Source organism: Hemibagrus wyckioides, linkage group LG26, assembly GCF_019097595.1.
Source record: "Hemibagrus wyckioides isolate EC202008001 linkage group LG26, SWU_Hwy_1.0, whole genome shotgun sequence".
In the NCBI taxonomy this organism is placed as follows: Eukaryota; Metazoa; Chordata; class Actinopteri; order Siluriformes; family Bagridae; genus Hemibagrus; species Hemibagrus wyckioides.
This window is the reverse complement of record NC_080735.1, coordinates 16,371,739-16,394,722: the sequence shown is the minus strand read 5'-3', so window position 1 is coordinate 16,394,722 and position 22,984 is coordinate 16,371,739. Positions and strand designations below refer to the sequence as shown.

At 41.4% G+C, this 22,984-nt stretch overlaps 1 protein-coding gene across 1 annotated transcript in view; it reads right to left on the bottom strand.

Moving 5' to 3' along the window:
• epha6 (eph receptor A6) overlaps positions 1-22,744 on the bottom strand; it is a 187,743-nt gene extending 164,999 nt beyond the window's left edge. The window contains exons 1-2 of the mRNA XM_058381240.1: positions 21,691-22,744; positions 6,555-6,619 (exon numbers count right to left, since the gene is read on the bottom strand). Coding sequence (XP_058237223.1) covers positions 6,555-6,619; positions 21,691-21,769 — 144 coding nt within the window. The 5' untranslated portion in view covers positions 21,770-22,744. The remainder of the gene's footprint in view (positions 1-6,554; positions 6,620-21,690) is intronic.
• Positions 22,745-22,984: the final 240 nt, after the last annotated feature.

Here is a 22,984-nt window from a genome sequence, read left to right as displayed (position 1 = left end):
AGAGAGAGAGAGAGAGAGAGAGAGAGAGAGAGAGAAAGAGATAGCGACAGACAGACAGACAGACAAACAATGACAGAGAGACAGAGTGTAAGAGAGAGAAAGAGAGAGAGAGAGAGAGAGAGAGAGAGAGAGAGAGAGAGATAGCGACAGACAGACAGACAAACAGTGTCAGAGAGACAGAGTGTAAGAGAGAGAAAGAGAGAGAGAGAGAGAGAGAGAGAGAGAGAGAGAAAGAGAGTAAGAGAGAGGGACAGACTGATACAGTAATACAGAGAGAGAGAGAGAGAGAGAGAGAGAGAGAGAGAGAGAGAGAGAAAGACAGAGAGAGAGGCACAGAGATAGTGAAAAAGAGAGACAGACATACAGTGAGAGACAGACAGTGACACAGAGAGAGTGAAAGAGAGAGAGACAGTGACACAGAGACATAGTGAGAGAGACAGACATAGGCGCAGAGAGAGAGAGAGACAGTGACACAGAGAGAGAGAGAGAGAGAGAGAGAGACAGTGACACACAGAGACATAGTGAGAGAGACAGACATAGACGCAGAGAGAGAGAGAGACAGTGACACAGAGAGAGAGAGAGAGAGAGAGAGACAGTGACACAGAGAGAGTGAGAGAGAGACAGTGACACACAGAGACATAGTGAGAGAGACAGACATAGACGGAGAGAGAGAGAGAGAGACAGTGACACAGAGAGAGAGAGAGAGAGAGAGAGAGAGAGACAGTGACACACAGAGACATAGTGAGAGAGACAGACATAGACGCAGAGAGAGAGAGAGACAGTGACACAGAGAGAGAGAGAGAGAGAGACAGTGACACAGAGAGAGTGAGAGAGACAGACATAGACGCAGAGAGAGAGAGATACAGACAGTGACACAGAGAGAGAGAGAGTGAGAGAGAGACAGTGACACACAGAGACATAGTGAGAAAGACAGACATAGACGCAGAGAGAGATAGAGATAGTGACACAGAGAGAGAGACAGACATAGACACCCAGAGAGAGAGACAGACATAGACACCCATAGAGAGAGATAGACATAGACACTCAGAGAGAGAGATAGACATAGACACTCAGAGAGAGAGACAGACATAGACACTCAGAGAGAGAGACAGACATAGACACCCAGAGAGAGAGACAGACATAGACACCCAGAGAGAGACTGATTACACTCTTCCATTATGTGGATGATCTGTTACTATAGAAACAATGACATCAAAGGAGCTAATTAATCTAAAGCTGTGATTTTTAAAAAAAATTTAAACCTGTGTGTAAGTCGAGCTGAAGGTTCGAGGAAGAGGAGACAGGAGGCAGGCTTGGAAAAGCTCAAAGTGTGCTTTTATTTTTCACTTTTGCTTTTCAGCGCTTCTATTTTCAACACACACACACACACACACACACACACACACACACACACACACACTCCCTCTCTCTGCCTCTCATCTCTCCCTCTTTTATCCCTAAAGCAGCTCAATGCAACAGAGTCATTAATACAATTCGGCATAGGTGTGTGATCCTGACCAATCGATTCCCTTGGCTCCGCCCTCCATTCACAATCCCGGTGCTTGGCCACACCTCCGCTTCCACACTGCATTCTAAATACTACTATATATGTTGTCTATGTATCTTTCCCTTTCCAGCAAATTCTATTCCCATTTCTACTCTAACTCTAATTGTATTGTGTGAGAAATAAAACAGTAAAATATGCATCTGTATAATGTGAATTGTTTTCTACACACTTCATTAAGGGTTCTTTCACCCTACGTAGCCGCTCAGAAACTTCATTAAATATGCAACATACAGTCTATTCCCCTCCGCTCACGTGCAGCATGGGGATGTTCGCCTCTGCTTCCAACAAAAAAAAGACCACGGGAACTGGAAATCCGCCTCACCAATATGAACGTGTGAGGAATGGCGGTGGCTCTGTGACACATTTAGTAATTACAGAGCGGCTCAGAGGGACACGTCAAAGAGGAGAGCCAGGAGAATAGTCAACAAAACAGCACAAACAAACCTGCTGCCCGCATGCGGAGAGACGGAGAGACGGAGAGAGAAAGGAAGAGAGAAAGAGTGTTTTACAAAGAGAGAGAGAGAGAGAGAGAATGAAGTATACCCGAAGGACATGTCTGTGTCAGTGTAAACAAAAACGAGTGTAAATATACTCTTGTCGTCTTTTACTAGAAAACAAATTAAATGGCAGGAAGAAGCGTCCTGATGCTGGGAAAGGTGTATGTTCCAGCTGGCTCATGAAAAAAGAAAAAGGGGAGAGGCCTTGATTAACATGCAATACCCTGTACCTGGAGAGAGAGAGACGCACAGAAAGGGACACAAAGAGAGGGCGGGGGGGGGCAGAGAAAGACAGACAGAGATACAGAGAGAGACATAGAGGTAGAGAGCAACAGAAAGACAGGGAGAGGTGGAGAGAGACATTAAGACAAACAGAAAGAGGGTGAGAAAGAGACAAAGAGACAGACAGATAGACAGACAGTAACATAAAGACGAACAGAGAGTGAGAGAGAGGAAGGAAGAGAGAGAAAGACAGATAGGGAGACTGATAAACAGACACAGAGATAGAGACAGACAGACAGATAAAGTAAGAAGAAAGGGAGATAAAGAGAGATGGAAACAGACAGAGAGAGAGAGAGAGAGAGAGAGAGAGAGAGACATAAAGACAGAGAGAGATAGAGAGACACAGAGAGAGAGAGAGAGAGAGAGAGAGAGAGAGACATAGAGACAGACAGAGAGAGAGAGAGAGAGAGACATAAAGACAGAAAGAGACATAGAGACACACAGAGAGAGAGAGAGACAGACAGAGAGAGAGAGAGAGAGACTACCTAGTGAGAACAGGTAAAATTCTATCCAGGATATTAGAGCATGAATTATTGATTTGATGGGAGAGATGTGGGTTGGCTTGTTATTGCACCACAAATGAAAACTCATGTGGTGTTACCGAGGAAATCAGTCCTCCCTTCACACCGCCGTTTCCAGAGGAAGAGCTGAACCAATCTGAAGATGTGCACCGCAAGGCCGCTGGGAAATCACCGGCTAGTGCATAGTAGGTCATTTTACACAAGCTCTAATACAAAAAACTGCCTCTGACTTGCATCACCATTGGAGTCACGTCCAGGTGGGAGACGCCGGCCGCTCCGTACTTTTTTTTACGGGTCTATTACGCCCGGTCTCGGACAAAGCGGCGCAGTCGACTGGCTTTATTACCGCCGTATTATTACACGCTTTACACAACACCTTCGTCTGTTACACATCTGCTTGTTATGATGCTGCCTGGGTTACTGTTTCCACCCCCAAGGTTGATTGTTTTCCAATGACGGCCATGTCCGGGGGTATTCCAGTCCTCTTTTACACCGGCCATTACATACACACAAGACTTGTTACTGTGTGGAAAGCTGAAGATACAAGTTCCTGTATAAACAAATGATCCATTTTATCACCGCGGGTTTGATATAAAACGACTCTGTGTGGTTTAGTCGTGTGTTTTTCCCTCTGTTGGAGAACCTTACACTGGTTGAAGATGAAATTTGAGCTGCTTTTTAGATGAACAAGCATCTCCGAGAGCAGGAATGGGTTTGATATCAACATTTACCTTGAAGATAGAATACATCACCCCTAGTAAGCTAGATAAAAACAAAAAGCTACAAAATCTTACAGCTCTGAGCGTCTACTTTCACATGAGCTTCATATAAACCTCCGCTGTGGAGCGAGACATGATAAAGACTGAATGCTGATCATGGAGCAGCTACAACTGACTCTTCATGTGAAGACAGCAGGCTTTAATACAGGGACAGAAATAGTGTGAAGATGATCTGAGATATTAATATCTCTTTAATAAGCTCCCTGAAGCAGCGGTCAGCTGTCTGTGTTCCCGCACTCACACCCCCATTTCATTAGTTTGTAGACATTAATGCAGAAACGTGAAATAACGTTTGACAACGTGAGCAAATGGATATAAATTCATCGAGCAGCGACTGGAGTCTAGAAATTTTCCATGCAGTGAGAGTGAACTCATACAGAGCCGTGACTTGAGGAATTCGTTTTCGACTAGAATTTGGTTGTAATAAGGAGGAGGATTAGCAGGAATTAAGACTTTAAAGCCTGACATTTACTCTAAAGTGAATGACTTCATTATGAACACTCTACATTTACTTATTACACAAACTGCTGAACTGCTCTTCATGTATTTCTACACACTTTAAAACTGACTACCTGTAAATATTTCACACAGTTTACCTGTACAGAGACCTGATTCAGTCTGTAAATAACTCTACTCTAATCAACTCTACTCTAAACTATTCTACTCTAATTAACTCTACTCTAATCTACTCTAATCTGATCTGATCTAATCAACTCTACTCTAGTCTAATCTGATCTACTCTAATTAACTCTACTCTAATCTAATCTACTCTAAACTGATCTAATCTAATCAACTCTACTCTAATCTACTCCACTCTAATTAACTCTAATCTAATCTACTCTGATCCACTCTAATCTGATATAATCTAATCTACTCTAATCTGATCTAATCTAATCAACTCTAGTCTAATATACTCTAATCTGATCTAATCTAATCAACTCTCCTCTAAACTATTCTATTCTAATTAACTCTAGTCTAATATACTCTAATCTGATCTAATCTAATTAATTAACTCTACTCTATTCTGATCTACTCTAATTAACTCTACTCTAATCTGATCTAATCAACTCTACTCTAGTCTAATCTACTCTAATCTGATCTACTCTAATTAACTCTACTCTAAACTATTCTACTCTAATTAACTCTACTCTAATCTACTCTAATCTGATCTAATCTAATCAACTCTACTCTAGTCTAATCTACTCTAATTAACTCTAATCTAATCTACTCTAAACTGATCTAATCTAATCAACTCTACTCTAATCTACTCCACTCTAATTAACTCTAATCTAATCTACTCTGATCTACTCTAATCTGATATAATCTAATCTACTCTAATCTGATCTAATCTAATCTACTCTAATCTGATCTAATCTAATCAACTCTAGTCTAATATACTCTAATCTGATCTAATCTAATCAACTCTACTCTAAACTATTCTATTCTAATTAACTCTAGTCTAATATACTCTAATCTGATCTAATCTAATTAATTAACTCTACTCTATTCTGATCTACTCTAATTAACTCTACTCTACTCTGATCTAATCAACTCTAATCTACTCTGATCTAATCTACTCTAATCTAATCAACTCTACTCTAAACTCTAATTAACTCTAATCTGATCTAATCCATCAACTCTACTATAATCTACTCTAATCTGATCTAATCTAATTAACTCTACTCTATTCTGATCTACTCTAATTAACTCTACTCTAATCAACTCTACTCTAATCTACTCTAATCTGATCTAATCTAATCTAATCCATCAACTCTACTCTAATCTAATCCGATCTACTCTAATTAACTCTACTCTAATCTACTCTAATCTGATCTAATCCATCAACTCTACTATAATCTACTCTAATCTGATCTAATCTAATTAACTCTACTCTAATCTACTTTACTCTAATTAACTCTAATCTAATCTAATCTACTATATTCCAATATTCTCTAATCTACTCTAATTTGATCTACTCTAATCTACTTTACTCTAATTTGATCTACTCTAATGTAATCTACTCTTATCTCCTCTACTCTATTCTACTCTATTCTAACCTGCTCTAACCTACTATATAAGATCTGCATCTTGTTAATGGCTGGAATGTCCAAATGCAAAATGGCAAATGGCAAAATGCCCCAGATATTTACAATCTAAGGGCAAAAATTGCCACATTTCAATTCCTCTTTTTGTAGAACCATAAAGTACTTCTTTTGGTCAATATTAGTATTTCATTCTGAAATATCACGCTAATGGCAACCATCAAAAACTTTATGAAAGACTAACAGAATTTTAAATGCTTGTGTGTGTAGAAATAAAAAAGACAAATAGCTCACACTGTAAGTTTTATTTGCCCTCTGAAAATCAACTCCAAAGGGCAAATATTGCCCTTTAATAAAAAAAAAAAATACATTTTTGACCCTCATCCTGTTTCTCTAGCTGCCAAAAAAGTTGAGCATGCTCCACTCCAGATTCCAATTTACAGAATGTCTAAACAGCAAATCTAGTGAAATTAGGCACTCTGTCAAAGTGCTAGTTTTCCCCCCAGAGGCAGATTATACCTGATGCCGGACTAAAACCGATGTTTTATAGAGAATTACAGCCAAATGCTTCACGTTGACATTTTGAAATAAATTGGTGTTTTGAGAACTGCTTCCAAAAAATAAAATAAAATAAAATAAAATAAAATAAAATAAAATAAAATAACATAAAGTAAAATAAAATAAAATAAAATAAAATAAAATGAAATAAAATAAATAAAATAGAATGATTAATATACATAAATACATAAATACATAAATAAATACATAAATAAATAAATAAATAAATAAATAAATAAATAAATAAATAAATAGGATTAAAGAATCACAGTAATAGCTTGTGGTAATTTAGTTGTAATGTTACTTACCCCATTTACCGGGTAGGTCATCCAACCAAGTTCTCCCAATACAGCTGTGGTGTCCAGGAGAACCACTGCAGACAAAAGAAGGAGACGGGAATAAGGGTTACATTTAAAACACACCAATACATCTTGCACATTCTCTTTGATTTGATTTTCCTGTCACTGGCCATTTTATTTCGACCTCTCTACCTCCTCGGAATGCTGACTAATCAAGTGTGGGATGTTTAAGGGCACAATTTATTCCACCATTGAGCGCTAGACACTAGGAAGTTCTTGAGAAGAGAGAACAGGTACTTAGGGATTGTGTTGTGTACAAAACGCCCAGGCCAGTCTTCAGCAGATGACGCTTTCCAGTAGCTTGTTCTCACTGATTACAGCAGGGGTGAAAACACAGCCATTAGGCCGCCTTCACCGAGCTTGATACGTGCTAATTTGATATGATGAATGTGCAATTTCCCTCTTCTCCAAGCCTACACTTAATTACAGTAGCTATCAATAAAGTGTGTCGCCGTCATCTCCCCGGTGGCTACCGTGTGAACCGTGTCATTCATTCTCCTGTGTGATATTCTGTCTGTCTTTTAGAGCTTTTAGATATCTCTCCAGTGTAGGGAGGTAAAGAGAGATGTATTTTGGGACATATCAAATCTCCCCTCGCTTGAAAGTGAGTGGTGCTAAAAAGCCATGCTGGTACACAGAGTGTTGTGGTGTTATGCAAACAATAGGTGTGTTTGTAATACACGAGAGCTGGTGCGTTTAACGGGGGGCCAGACGGCTACTCTAATGTCTGCGCTGAGTGCAAGGCAGGGCTAAATGCTCTAAACATCTGCAGACAGACCGAGCGCTACTGTACGCCGTAATCAAATCTGCTTGCCGATGCCGGATCGCCGTGACTGGAAGTGATGGATCTGCGCGGCTCAACACACCCAAACAACGAGAGGTGAATTAGAGAGCTGGGCACTTTGGCTGCCTGGATCAAATCGGATTACACCCCGTCTAGACCCCATGACTCAGTCTCGGGTCATAATTATCCCTAGATTTCCACATTGAAGTTTTCTCTGCCGTCCGGTGATGAAAGCGAGATTACACTTAGATTGGGTGATAGATTTAAATGGACTTAATTACAGAATATTTATGGCCAACTTTCACGAAACCAGATTAAACTTCAGTCGAAACACGGCTCTCGATGGAACATCTAGCCTTATCGCCGCGTTCCGTACGTTTCCTTTTCCACTGGACTAGGTTATTCAATCTAAAGTCTAATAAAATAATAAAATAAAGTATAATAAGATATGATTAACATGTTTACTTCCAAAGCTGAACTTTTACGATCTCCCGTGAGCCACCTGGAGGCCAGATTCAGATTCCTCGGTCTCATAACTACAGTACACACCTTTCCTATTCACTTTAATAGGAGTTACTCAATAATTCATGTTTATTAAGTGGGTAATAAAACATCATGTGGTGTGCAGTTATAGGAAAGTAATCAATGGTGTCATGCGGCCCAATAGGTTTCTCTTATCAGTAGATTATTATTTACCTTTAAATATATAACACAGCAATTTGTCCAGGATTCCAAGTTTTTTATTCATTCATTAATTCAGTTTTTGGCCATTTATAGTTATATTTAAATTTAGTTTTTGTCCATTTGTAGTTACATATAAAATTACAACCTTGCCTTTCACCGACTTCACCTTCAACCTTCGACAAAACAAACAAGCAAAACAAAAATCATCTTGTCACGTCACTGAGAAACCGTAAAGCCAGATGGTTGCGTGGATTTCAGCTTAACCTCTGATTATTACAAAGCACTGCCTCACTGGAGACTCCTTCCAAAAACGCTAGGCTGTTACCATGGAAACAATAAAGAATTAGCACATCCCTGTAAACCTGTTTAAACCTGCGAGCAAGGAAATATGGATAATATATGAGGTGGAATTTTGCTCCTTATCTTTATATCAATAACTTAACATCTTCATGGAAAGGCTTATGGTAGTTACCTTGTGTACCTAATAAACTGTCTACCTTAACTGTTACAGATGTCCTTGTCAGAAAGGTCAAGTGACTTGCTGCCCTCAATCCCAAAGACTGAGACATCAAGTGCGAGTCATATGAAGTGGCAGTTGTCATTTGTGTCTGTCTTTGGATATCCCGAGTCCTTAAAGTAGGCCAAGCGGCGTGGGATAGAAAAGACACATGCTTTAAAAGAGAGAGAGAGTGGGAGAGAGAGAGAGAGAGAGAAAAGACAGACTTGCAGAAAGTGTGAAAATCCTCCTGCTGTCTCGGTTAAATAGAGGTTCCTTCTGAAGTCTTGTAACCTGCTGGGAGGCGTAAGAACCCACTTTAACCTTACGTTTGATGCTGTGCAATGTGAAGCCTGGATTTTTTGACACAACATGTCATTTTGAGCTCTGTGCTGGATCTAGTTCTAATCTAAGCACGACGGCATTCAGAACAAGACATTTAAAGGTCAAATCCAACAGTTATCCCAGAAGATAAAAGATCTGTTTTTTTGTCTTGCAAAGTGCACTACATGGCACTACCTTAGCATCGGATATTTGTCTAGAATGTCTTTGTACACCAATTAGGCGTAACATTATGACCACCTGCCTAATATTGTGTTGGTCCTCCTTTTGCTGCCAAAATGCAACAAACTGTGATGCACTGTGTATTCGGACACCTTTCTATCAGAACCAGCATTAACTTCTTCAGCAATTTGAGCAACAGTAGCTCATCTGTTGGATCGGATCACACGGACCAGCCTTCTCTCACCATGTGTTGAACAAGGACCTTAACCCCTGCTCCAAGGGTGCTGCATCATGGCTGACCCTGTGCTCTGACCCCAACCTTCCAAGAATGGGACATGCAAAGAAGGAATTTCTCTGTGTAGTAATGTATATGTGACAAATAAAAGGGCTACTTAACGTACTGTTTAGTGCAGGAGTACTATATATTTTGGTCCCCTGTCAATTCCCGCCACCAGTAACCTTACCTCCTATAGTACAACAGGTACAGGCTTCCTTTAAGACACCTCCAAATAAGTTTAAGTGTAACACACTCGCCCATTTCTGCACATGTAGGTACACAGACACCTTTAAATAGCAGCCATGACTGACTGAGAGAGGGAGAATACGCCATCTTTCCCACCACTCCCTTGGCTCTCGGGCACAGATGGCTTTGGCATCATGGTGAGAATCCGAGTTTGAACCTACGAACAGTCTGAGCACTACTGTATGCTGTTGAATCAACAAAGCCATAGCCGTCTGTGGCCAGGAGCCAAGGGACTGAAACTGGCATTGCTCTCTGGGTGAACTCTTTTCTGCTGCACCAATTAGAAGACTTGATCAGGGTGAACTATCCTGATGTTATTTACTTCACCAGGAAATAGTCTGGGACCGTGAGTGTGTTTACTCGCCATTGATCTGATTGCATTTTATTAGTCGCTCTTCACGGCGTTCACAACAGCATCAGAAAAGAAATAATTAAAAAGCATAAAAACCTATAAAGAGAAACTTTTTTCGTGTGAATCCCGAGTGAGCGCTTGGCCGTAAACGTTGTTGACAGTCAATTTTATTTCATAATCTACTTCCTGAGATAGAGGATTCGTGCTTTAAAAGGACTGCGCATAAACATCTACAAATTATCTAGATGATACACTTCCAAGAAATAATGACTCGAGGCTCAGCAGGAAAGAACAGCGTGCTCCCATCCTCGTGATCCAAGAGTTAAATCATTCTCATAGTCATTTCACTACTGTTATAGGTAACAACCTCTGGGCAGATGTGAACAGCGACAGTGAGGCTTTCACACTATACATTAGCTCACATTATTTTTTATAACAAAAAGAGACTTTTTTTATTACGCAAATGTGAGCAAAATACTGTACACTATATATCCATCACTACCATTATTAGATATCTAAAATTTTCATTGGGCTTCAGTAGGCTTCACAGACATCTACAATTCAGGTTTTAAATCTGCTAGGCAAAAAATTTTGCTCCAAATGTTTTAAGGCAGAATTTAAGGCTGAAAACATTTCCCAGGAGTTCAGACTGAACTAAACTTGAACTTAGGAAGATGCAGACACACAACTTCTCACCAAGAAGCCAGAAAAGACCCATGCTGACACTGGAGCATTAAACAAACATCTCATTACAATCTCAAAACATCACCATAGCAACTCTTTGTGGGTAGAGTCTGCCTGTTCCCCCTGTGCTTCTGGGGTTTCCAGGTACTCTTGTTTCCTCCCGCAGCTCAAAGACCAAAAGACTGGCTGACTGGCATCTCTAAAATGTCTGCAGTTTGTGAATGGGTGCGTGATTGTCCCCTGTGATGAACTGGTACCCTGTCCAGGGTGTCCTGGATAGACTCCAGGTTCCCTGTGACCCTGTGTGATAAGCACTATGGTAAATGGATGGATAGATGGGTGGATGGATGGATGGATGGATCGATTGATTAATGGATGGATGGATGGATGGATGGTTAGGTGGATGATTGATGGATGGAAGAATGGATGGATGAATGGATGGATGAATGGATGGATGAATGGATGGACGGAATGGATGGATGGATGCATGGACGGATGGATGGACAGATGGATAAAGGATGGATGGATGAACTGAAGTATCACTTTCTGACCAATCAGATTTGAGAACTGCACAGCTCTGTAGTAAAAGGGTATATAACAGAATATCATTGCTCCTCTATATACCTAGCCTGAAGCATATTATATATACCTCTTCATTGTTATGGGGTGATAAACTAAACCAGTTAGCACATGTAAAACATCTTTGCTGACACAAATCAATAGTTGGCATGCTGTTGGCATACTGAAATTACAGAGTGTATCTGCTAAGAAATTCGAGCTATAAATATTTATGCAGAAATCAAGTGCTGAAGGTAAACATTATTTTAAATATTAGCCGAATCAAAAACATCACTGTGGCAGCTTTTGGTGTTGCTTTTTTCATACCTGTTATTATGTTTGGGTTAAACCTGTCGACAGTGGATTTGACCATGCAGCGATATGCAGAAACGTCTGACTTAAGAGCATATATTTCCCAAGCGCTAATGCATTATAGAGTGCTGTTCACACAAGGAGGTTAATGCTAATGGTATACTGCTGGTTATATATATCGTGTGTGTGTACAGTAGAGGTCACATGATAGACGTCAGCTGCGGCTGTAGTGCTGCGCTGGTCTCAATTTCCTCTGGTACGATGAGAAGTGCATTCTGGGATAGAACAACGCTGGCCTGCTTATTAAACCCGACTTTTTCCAATCATCATTCTGTTTTATTGCTTCGCTGATTACACTATTGATCCTCGGTCAGAACGGGTGTGACATCCCATAATACTATAATACAATGTACTGTGCGAGGAGAAATGAAACCACAGTTCTGCATTCTTATCGAACACGCACACACACACTGCTGCAGCTAATCAGCAACTTCAGAAAACGAATATGAGATGCGAGATGTGTGCTGGATTTGTGCTGAAACTCTGGCGCAGGGACGTCGATACCCAGAAGCGAGCAACCGGTTGTTTAAAGAGACTCTAGAAGAAAGGTTTCGTGTTAACAGGCACAGTCTAATATTGTGTTGGTCCCCCTTTTACTGACCCATCATGCACTGTGTATTCTGACACCTTTCTATCACAACCAGCATTAACTTCTTCAGCAATTTGAGCAACAGTAGCTCGTCTGTTGGATCGGATCACCACGGGCATCATCAGTGAGCCTTTACCGTCCATGACCCTGTCGCCGGTTCACCATTGTTCCTTCCTTGGACCACTTTTGATAGATACTGACCACTGCAGACTGGGAACACCCCACAAAAGCTGCCATTTTGGAGGTGCTCTGATCCAGTGGTCTAGCCATCACAATTTGTTCCCTTCGTCAAACTCGCTCAAATCCTTACTCTTGTCCATTTTTCCTGCTTCTAACACATCAACTTTGAGGACCAGATGTTCACTTGCTGCCTAATATATCCCACCCACTAACAGGTGCCATGATGAGGAGATACTCAGTCTTATTCACTTCTCTTCTTTCTGCTCAGAATGTTATATATATCAGAATATATGTAGTTTAGTGCTTATTATTTTGTAAACATGAACCCATTTCACCCTACAGAAGCCCAAGGCCCTGTGTTACTTTCATAACTCGTACCTAATCAGTGTTGATGTTCAAACACCGGTTGAAATGGGAGAAAATAATTACAATAAATAGAATTTTTTTTTTGATACATATAATATCCCTGGTACTTCCAACAGATTCCATTAGATCCATTATCCAGCTCGGAGATATAAAATTACACAGCACTCAAGGTGGCGTTATGATATTATGCCGCGCTGCTCACACATCTCTTACAGGAATCCTCTTCATACGGCGGCATTACAAAACTGACATTTAACTGTGCAAACCGAGCAAATTCCTTTCATTCTGGAGTCTGTGTGATAAGCAGGCAATCAGTGACACCTTTGTGTGTCTCTGCGTGTGTGTGTATGTGTTTTCTATTTGCTGCATTTAGAACAAAAGAAGAAGGAAGTTGAATCTCCTTCGCCGTTCTTCGGTTACCTTTGGTGCGATTAGTGAGAAAAGTGTGAAATCGTCGTCTCGGTGTGAGAGCATTGTCGGAAAAATATCATGGTTTTATAGAATCACGGTGTTAAAAAAGCTCGATTTTTCCCATAAAATCTCTTCCATTGTCAGATTGTCAGCACTTGGACATGGTGTTATTACAAGCTGAAAGAGGGAGTGGACGGATGCAAGGAAAAGTGCCGCACTGGAAGCGAACAATGTAAATAAATAAACCTAACGTGGCAATGTGCCACACTCTCTCAGCACAAAAACACCCCAAATTTCCCCTTGGGGATCAAGAAAGTAAATCCTTCAATCCATCCATGGCATCCATCCATCCATCAGAAACAGATTGTTGTGTTTAGTTCTAGTCAGCAATGTTCACGCGCTGTGGTTTTCTTCTGTGCGTCACGTGTGATAAAGTTAGAAACGTACCAGGAGCGGCAGTAATGCTACGGCGTAACATGTTCAACACTGTGCTGGATCAGAGGTTTGCAGTGCAGCTATATGCTTCAGCCGTGGCCAGGTAGACCTTAACTGCTTTCTAACTGGTATTACGCTATATTCAAAACGTCAGCGGTGAGTATCCAGGAATCGTCCACTCATGCTCTATGACTAAGAGTGAAACTGTGACATTAACTGGAAATAGTACTGGAAATTTTTTGTACCCAGTAGTCACAGCCTGGCTGTTACTTTATTAATAATAAATAGTTTATATGCAGATGAACAAATTATGCATGACATCATATGTAGTCCTATATTTTAATGTTCTAATGTTATATACAGCCAGGTAGCTCAGGTGGGCTAAATTTGGCGTGTTTTGTTTTTAAATATATACTATTATAATAACTTACTAATCCATGGTAGAGAATGATGCAGACTAGTGATTTTCCAATGGAAGGGTCTTTATTGTACATGACCTCTACACTTCCTCCTGCATGACTTGTGTCCACCTCATCATTATGGACCAGTTTATACGGTGGTCCAGGTACCAGATAATCCCCGGCAGACACCACCACACCCCCTTTTCTCCCAGACATGGGCTCCTGAAACCCCTAACCCATGGAGGTCTAGTATAGTACATTTCATAGGAGTCTTTCAAGAGGAGCACTCTTTATTTGACATCTCCATTCACCATAGGTAGGCATACTGGGGATGTGGTAACTTAGTGGTTAAGGGGTTGGACTACTGATCGTGAAGGTTGTGAGTTTGAATCCAAAGTCCACCAAGCTGCCATTGCTGGGCCCTTCAACAAGGCCCTTAACCCTCAATTGCTCAGTTGTATAAAATGAGATTAAAATGCAAGATAAGGGCATCTGCCAAATGCCAGAAATGTGAATGCATACTAATAGCATTAAGCTCTAGGCTGCATAGCCCTCATAGCCCTGAGTCACCAAAGTCCACAATAAGGTCCACAATAAATTTACAAAGGGGAGTGAAGGATCTCGAATAAAGCAGCTGAAATAATAACAATCCTTGGCATAACTATGCTGCCTTCTCCTCAAGAGACTATCCACGCCACCCAAGAGCCCTCAATCCAAGAATACAGCTCAACAGTCCACGGCTACTGGTCCATGTGATTTGTAGTGACGCTGAAAATCCAGTAAAGCCTTAATATCAGCTACATAACAAGTCATGCTTATTCACATAACTGAGCGGCACCAGAACTTCAGAAAAAAAAAAAAAAATACAGTAATAATGTTGAAACACAGTGATAATGGCCACTAGAGGGTTCTCATGGTTCTGATTAGCCTTTAAAACAGCGCATAGCTATGATTACATCAGAAGGAGAAGAATGGCTCTTTTGTTAAACAGTCGATGCAAATTGATCCGATAATGTCGGTGCGTCCTGCATTAGTAATCTTTCTCTGCGAAGTCGGTAAGGTTTTTCAGCAAGGAGCTGGAACGAGCGGCACTGAGGGTTAACGCTGAGATCACAGCACAAGGGATGCTCGGAAATGTCAAGGTGTGATTTCCAAATTGATTCCCATTACAATGGGGAGACCGGAGTGTGTGTGTGCTTGGGTGAGAAAGAGGTTGGGGTAATTGATTGGAATGCTGGATGATCAAAAAAGGCAAATTTTCTGGCAAACGCTATACATCGTACCATCCCATGCCATGCATTTAAAACCTAGTAATGGTTTAACCAGCATGTTTGTTTCAAGTTATTACTGGTTATCCACGGTAGTGACCTTGGATTAACACACAACCACACACACACACACACAAAGCTGCTGCAGTACAAAGCGCTACAAAACCTCTAACTCTCTCTTTGAAGAGCTATTGAAGTGTTGGAGGTATAAAGTGGAAGCCCCAGAGATTCGACTCCTGTGTGTGTTGCTGAAATCAATATGAGTGCTTCATGCAGCAATGATAGGAGCCACAAACACAGTGCTACGCTTTAACTGCTCTCCACTAAAGGCCAATGCCATTGTTTATGACGCTCTTTACTGAAAGTTATGTGGCTACAAGAGAGCAAAAGAATTAAGTGGGTTGCTGGGGGCAGGAGGGGAGCGTATGAAGGATGGAGATGAAGTGTATATCATGATGACAAATTAGTCGCCGGAATGGCGGAGGAAGAACAAGAACAGGCTGTTTTGCGCTGCCTTATCTCAAATGTTCCTGACAAATGCAGGCAAGTGCTGCCAACTGGCAGCTGTAGGAGTGATGGAGAAAAATATAGTGTGTTGCATCAGCTCCTACCCGGGTAATCATCTCGGTCCACTGAGAGCTGCGGTTTCTACAGGTATTCATTTCAGCCCTGAACAATAACAGCTGAATTCGCTAATGAGCTCAAACCCTAAACAAAGAAAGGAAAGCTAATTAGATCAAGCCTACTAGAGATGTACATTTTAACACGATGTACACATTCGACAGCTCCCTTACTCTTTCACTGAGATTTTGAGTAATTCATCCTGTAATGACTCCATGTGGTGCCGTGTGGTACTTGTGGCCTTAATACGCAGTAAAAAACCTCAATAAAAGCCGCGTTGTTGCTTTAATGATTGCACTTATTGCTAACAGTCGTACAACACGTTATTCAAGGTTTGCCTTTTCATTCAACATTTGCTCAAGTGCTTTAAAGCTTGCTGGAGGAGTAAGAGATGAACTGCATCAAAGCGATATGCTGAGGCAATATCAGATCAGATTTGACATTTTCCAATCCTAACCACCGACATGCTTTATGTCAGGAACAAGTGCGATCATGACTGATAATATCCTGATATAATAATAACCCGTCCTGCAGGTATTCACCACATGCATACGGTGTGATGCTATGTCGGAAACGATGTTTCACATATCTTTTAACACAAAGGTGATCTAGTCTGTATGAGATTAGCATTAGATATCAGTAGAACAGCATATGTTGGGGTTCTTGTAGTAAGGATTTGGCCAAGAATACAAAGTGTCTCAGTCTCTGATTTGGGTAGTCTCAGTAGGTTGGATCATGTGTAATGATTGGGCTGCAGGATCCATATGCGGATTAAACACAACGTTTAGTGAGCACAACAGTACACACCGATCCGGCATAACATTATGACCACCTGCCTAATATTGTGTTGGTCCCCGTTTTTGCTGACAAAACAGCCCTGAGCTGTCGAGGCATGGACTCCACTAGATCCCTGAAGGTGTGCTGTGGTATCTGGCACCAAGATGTTAGCAACCTACAGGACTTAAAGGATACTTTTGATAGATACTGACCACTGCAGACTGGGAACACCCCCACCAGAGCTGCAGAGTTTTGGAGATGCTCTGATCCAGTCTTCTAGCCATCACAATTTGGTCCTTCATCATCAAACTTGCTCAAATCCTTACGCTTGTCCATTTTTCCTGCTTCTAACACATCAACTTTGAGGACAAAATGTTCACTTGCTGCCTAATATATCCCACCCACTAACAGGTGCCATGATGAGGAGATCATCAGTCTTATTCACTTCACCTCTCAGTGCTCATAATGTTATACCTGATCGGTGTATCTCCAAATCGTAAGACAGAAGCAGGGTCGTTGAAAGAGGGATAAAGATCGGAACAAACAGAAGAAACAAGGCAAACAAATCCAAAAGGGCAAGGCAATAGCCAACAAACAGACAAAACAGATCATATACAGGAAATACTTAAGCAAAGTAACAACGGGTAAACTGATGATACTTCACGGAGAGTGTTTGCTGTGAATGTGTTATAAATGTCCGCTAAACAGGAAGTGCATCATCACAACACGGAAGGCTCAGTATTCGGGCGAGGGTTCCCCCGGGGGGGCAATAGGGGGATTTGCGGTTGTGATGTTTCCTGAGTAACGTGGGTTTCCTCCAGTTTCCTCCCAGCTCACAAAAACACACCAGTAGTTCTATATAACCCCTTTATCTTTGTGGCATCTAATCCAAGACGTATTCCCAGACCATGACCGGTGTTCCTGTGTCCGGTGTTACCATCCTGACCACAATAAAGCGGTTAGATTAATGAAAAAATAAATGAATAAACAAATAAATTCTGGCACTACTTCTTTGGAGATTTTAAATTTTATTGCTAGGTATTGAAATTTTCGTCTGTCGCTGAAACAGACGTAACCATCCCTTACACATATAAACACTCCTAGCCTTATAGTCTAGTTCTTTTCACGCTAGTCACACTATTCTCCATCCATGCATACAGTGAAGTAAGTTCTAAATGAATAAGAGCTATTTTGGCTTCTGGAGCCTCTTTGTTCCTCTGCTCTCTCCATTCTCACTGCCTCCGACTTTCTGACAACCCTCTTTCTCTATCTTTCTTTCCCTCTGTCTGTCTCTATATTGTTTCCTTTCCCCTTGCGTCTCTCTTCTTCTGTCTCTCCATCCATCTCCCCAGCTCTGCCTCTATATTGCCCTCCCTCTTCCCTTCCATCTTTACATTTCTATAATCTTCTTGCTCTCTCTGCATCTCCCTCTCATCATCCTCCCACGGCTGGACCGATACAGCCCCAGCCAGCATCATTTATGCACTCTTATTGGTGCCGTTCTGTCTCAAAGTGGATTAGCCGGGCTTTCATCCGCTCTCAATGCTGCTGGTGACAAGCAGCTGCGTGGAGGCCCGGTTAATGCGTGAGGAAGAGGATAGAAATGACCATGGTCGAGAGTGCTACGCCTCTCCAATCACCACTCACAAGAAGACCCTACAGTGCGTGGGACTGATTAGAAGGATTGTTGGAGTCAGTCACCCTATGAAGGTTTTTCATAAAGTATCTGAGGCTAGGATTTGGGTAAAAAAAAAAAAAAGCCTGATCCTAGATTAGTCCAAAAGCAGCCTGAATGTGAGAAGTGAACTGCTAGTGAGGTGAAACATCACACTGCTAAATAAAGAGGTACGGTTTCGTTCGAAAACCTGCATCGATTCAGTTTCAGGAGCAAAAGAAAAGAAGTGATTTTTAAAAAAGTAGACTTTTTTTCTTCACCTTTCGCTCAGTTACTTGCTGGTTGCTCTTTATAGTGGAGATGATCAGTGCTAATAAAAGCCCTCACGGGGCTCCAGAGTGGGGCGAATTTATACACCATTTATACTTGCACTATATCTCCAAAACTGCAGCTCTTGTGGGGTGTTCCCGGTCTGCAGTGGTCAGTATCTATCAAAAGTGGTCCAAGGAAGGAACAGTGGTGAACCGGAGACAGGGTCATGGGCGGCCAAGGCTCATTGATGCACGCGGGCAGAGAAGGCTGGTCCGTGTGATCCGATCCAACAGACGAGCTACTGTTGCTCAAACTGCTGAAGAAGTTAATGCTGGTTGTGATAGAAAGGTGTCAGAATACACCGTGCAGGACGGGTCAGCAACGCAATATTAGGAAGGTGGTCATAATGTCAATCACCAGGCAGTCTTTGAGCTCGTGCATGTGGCAGAGGGCAGATAGCACTTTCCGCCAGATGTGTGCATCTGTTCTGTGACAGCATGAGCAAGTGACGTGACATTTTAACGTACTTTAATAAAACAATGCACTTACATTTGATCAGTTGTATTCTACTTATAAAACAAACCCTTACACAGGGTTCACTGGAATTTATTTAAAATACTGCCTGAAAAATTATGAGAATCTCCTGATATCATCTCATATTATTGAAAAAATAAATAAATAAATAAACAAGATTAAAGCCTAATAATACTAAATACTAACAATAGGATAAACGCTGCTATTTTACTGCTGAATGAGGAGTCGGGCCAATTACTATTCACATGCCACTCATTTAAAGTTGCATTGATTTCCCGAGTCAGAGGCTGAAGGGCAGAACCTCGCTCCGGTGGAAAAATGCACATCCTTTCAATCAATCCCTTTCTGCACACTGTCTCCCTCACTTTAGCCTAGTTTTTTAAATACATTCAGCATGACTATGACGCAGGACCACTTTCCAAAACACGGCAGTCTCAGCCTGGTCTATACAGGAGACGGCGTTATGTCTCAGGCTCCACATACAGCAGCAACTTTTGTTGTTGTTGTTGTTGTTGTTGAATGTGACCCCGCTGCAGCTAATGGCGGCGGAAATGATGTTTCACGGCTGCTGCATCATAACAAAGTTTTGTTCCTGTGTTGTAACATGAGTATGTTTGCTTCCCGTCCCTGCTGGAGCCAATTATAATCGACGCCATGCTGTGCCGGACATGAGCCTGTAGGTGTGTAGTCGCGGTGGCGGATGAATGTCTTCAGTGACCCTATGTTTAAAAATAAGCCTATTTATTAGTATTTTTTGTAATCAGTCTACTCATCGCCATTCTTTAGAGATATTAGATAATGGGAATAGTCTGTTTTCTTTTTGAGACGGTCCTCTGAACGAGGATGAGGATGAGGATGAGGATGAGGAGCGGCTTATAAATAAAAACAATTGGCTATTGTGTTGGATTTCAGGACTGAGGTGGATTTTAATCGCTTCTGTCTGTAGTACATCCTACACAAATTCTGTTCCGCTCACTGTCTTTATCTCTCCACATCACACACACACACACACACACACACACACAAAACTGGCCTGAACTGATGTGTGGTGCTCCCCTGCTCTTCTGGTTTTTTATCTACAGTAGGTGTTAATTTAATGTTAGTGGAAATGAGTCAGCCTTAAATTGCTTACTTGTAGCTTTTACACGTGGGAAGAAAAAAATTTTTTCCAATTCATTTTATTTTCCCCAGTGTGAACAGAAAATAATGACCTTGAAATGTTTATTCATTTATTTATTTATTTATTTATTTATTTATTTTTTTTCTCTCCCAACCCTGATGAATCCATGCCGCGCATTATCATATGGCTAGAGATAACGGCCGATCGATATATTCACAACAAACCGGAGGACACGACGGCAACTTCACTATCTGTCTGCGGTTCGAGAAGGAAATCTATAGGCAGAGACAGGGAAGGAAATCTGAAACTCTTAATGCCTAGACTGACCATGCCGAGTGGAAAACTAGTTATCGAGTGCAAACGCAACAGACGTATAAAGCGGCAGACGTACTATTTTTACACCGATACGGAAATCTGAGACGCTTCGGCGACCGAGCGGAATTTCTGCGAGTCTGCAAATTATGCAAGGCATCAGACGCGTGCAACGGTGACGTCTCTTTCAGATCAAGTCTACGCGAGATCTGCTCCGGGTTACACGTGCATGAAAACACGTTAAATAAATAATAAAAAGATCCCAAATTTCGGCTACTAAAATAAGAAATAAGAACACCCTCCTTATCTGATGTTTAGATCTGGTCTTGTGTATATTTCCGACTTGTAAATACAAGCACAAGATTTTTGTCTGCCTTCTACACGGTGAGCAAAAATGGTTTGCGTATGTGACGTAGAAATGCTGAAATCCATAACTGGCAAGTTAGATCATCGACTTTCCCGTGTCTCATGACACGCTTTCGTACAATAAAGACGCCTCGCTCTACTTGTCATAGTTGCTCCGGAGGAAACCAAGGCTCGAGGGAGCATCTTTCGCACCTTGGGAGGTGCACCAAAGTGGTCTTGGAGGTTTACTTCATCGTGTCTGATAAGTTCAAAGAGGGTAATAACAACATTTCATATTTATCATTTGGGCACTTTCTCAACCCCTGGATCACGTGTACGCGTATTCCCACTGGTGGGTTCCTGACTTTTCCCACACACACACACACACACTGTATATTCATGTTTCCCATGAAAGATCCATACCACCCCAGCAACAAGGGGAAAGTACAGTTTCAGGCTTCCTCTCTCTCTCTCTCTCTCTCTCTCTCTCTCTCACACACACTTTATTACACCTACGGGCTGAACTGGAACAAGCCTCCCATATCTGTTTCATCTAAACAGTTTGATGTTATGAGGCAAAATAAAAAAAAAATAAAAATAAATAAATATCCCTGTGGATTTACACTCAGAATAAACCTGATTCATGACATGAGATGGAAATATCATTGCAGCGCAGATTTCGAGTTAACAGCGTTACATAATAATAAACGGTCTGTAGGTGAGATATAGTGTAGCAACGAAGGTACAGGATTTATGATCCTATATATATATATATATATATATATATATAAACCATATGATCATATATATAAACCCATCAGTCGACCGGAAGGTAAACGCACCTTGGTTGGGATGCTCGGGCTCCGTTAACGTTACTCCCATGAACGCAAAACTGAGGCAGATTCTTAGTTGAAAAGTCATTGTTGTTTGTTTGTTTGTTTGTTTTAAGTATCCAGCACAGCACAGGATCCTGTGTGAAAAGAAACAGATTACCAATGATGGTTATAAATTCCTTAAACTACTTTAAATCGTTTGAAATGGCCGATGGACCGCGGCTATGCGCCTTAAACACCAATCCATAGCTCGGTGCATGAAACTTGTCCTGTAAGGATTTTATCCAGTCAGCGAGAGACTCTTTAACAACCTCTTCTTCTTCCTCCTCTTCTTCCTCTTCTCCTTATATTAAATACGGAGATATATTAACATGAGGTCCTCAGGACATCACCACAGTGTCTCTCTCTCTCTCTCTCTCTCTCGCTCTCTCTCTTTCTCTCTCTTGTCAAAATCCCGCCGTTGTTTTTGACCTCACGCGCACATCTTTCACTCAGAAGAACGTCTCGAGGGGTGCGCGAGGATGGAGGCGCGAGCCGTTTATTTATTTATTTATTTATTTTTTACTCCTCTTTGGCGCCAAACTCTCCGCAAAAAAAAAAGAAGAAGCAGACGTCGACTGTGCTCTCCTTCCTTCCAGACGTCGACTGGACCGTGATGCGGTCTTCAGGAGGTAGTAGTGAAGAAGAAGAAGAAGAAGAAGAAGAAGTAAGCATTAATAAAAAAAAAAAGAAAAACAAACACTATTTTTTAAGCTCTCTCTTATTCTCCCCTTCGCCGCGGCGCGCGCCGGAGAAAAAGATAATTTTCGCAAAAAGAGCTCCGGCACTAGAGGGTGTCCGCGCGCTCACGCGACTAAAGCCGAGGCGCGCGAGCGAGTGCGCGAGCTTTCTCTCTCCACGGAGCTTAAGGCAGGTTTTCTTTTCTTTTCTTTTTTTTTTCTTGCTAATGCGGAAAACACTGTTCCCTCAGGTGTGGTGCCTTCTCTCATTAGCTGATTTTCTAGTCAATAAAAGAAAAGGAGGGAGTCGAATGAAAAGCAGGAACCAACACGCGCCGTCATGACTGAGATGGAGATCCGTACCTACACTGAGTCGTATTCTATAGGAAGTGGGTGATTGGTGGATGGCAGGTTTACCCTTCTCACCCCTAAACCATTAAAGAAACAAAAACAAAAAAAAAACAGTCTGCAGTGGACCAACTATTATTTTTTCTCCCCAAGTCAGTGACATCTGTCCTCTTATGAGTAACACATCTTAGCAAAATGTTATAGATAGACAGTTTATGACACAGGTCCATCTGTCT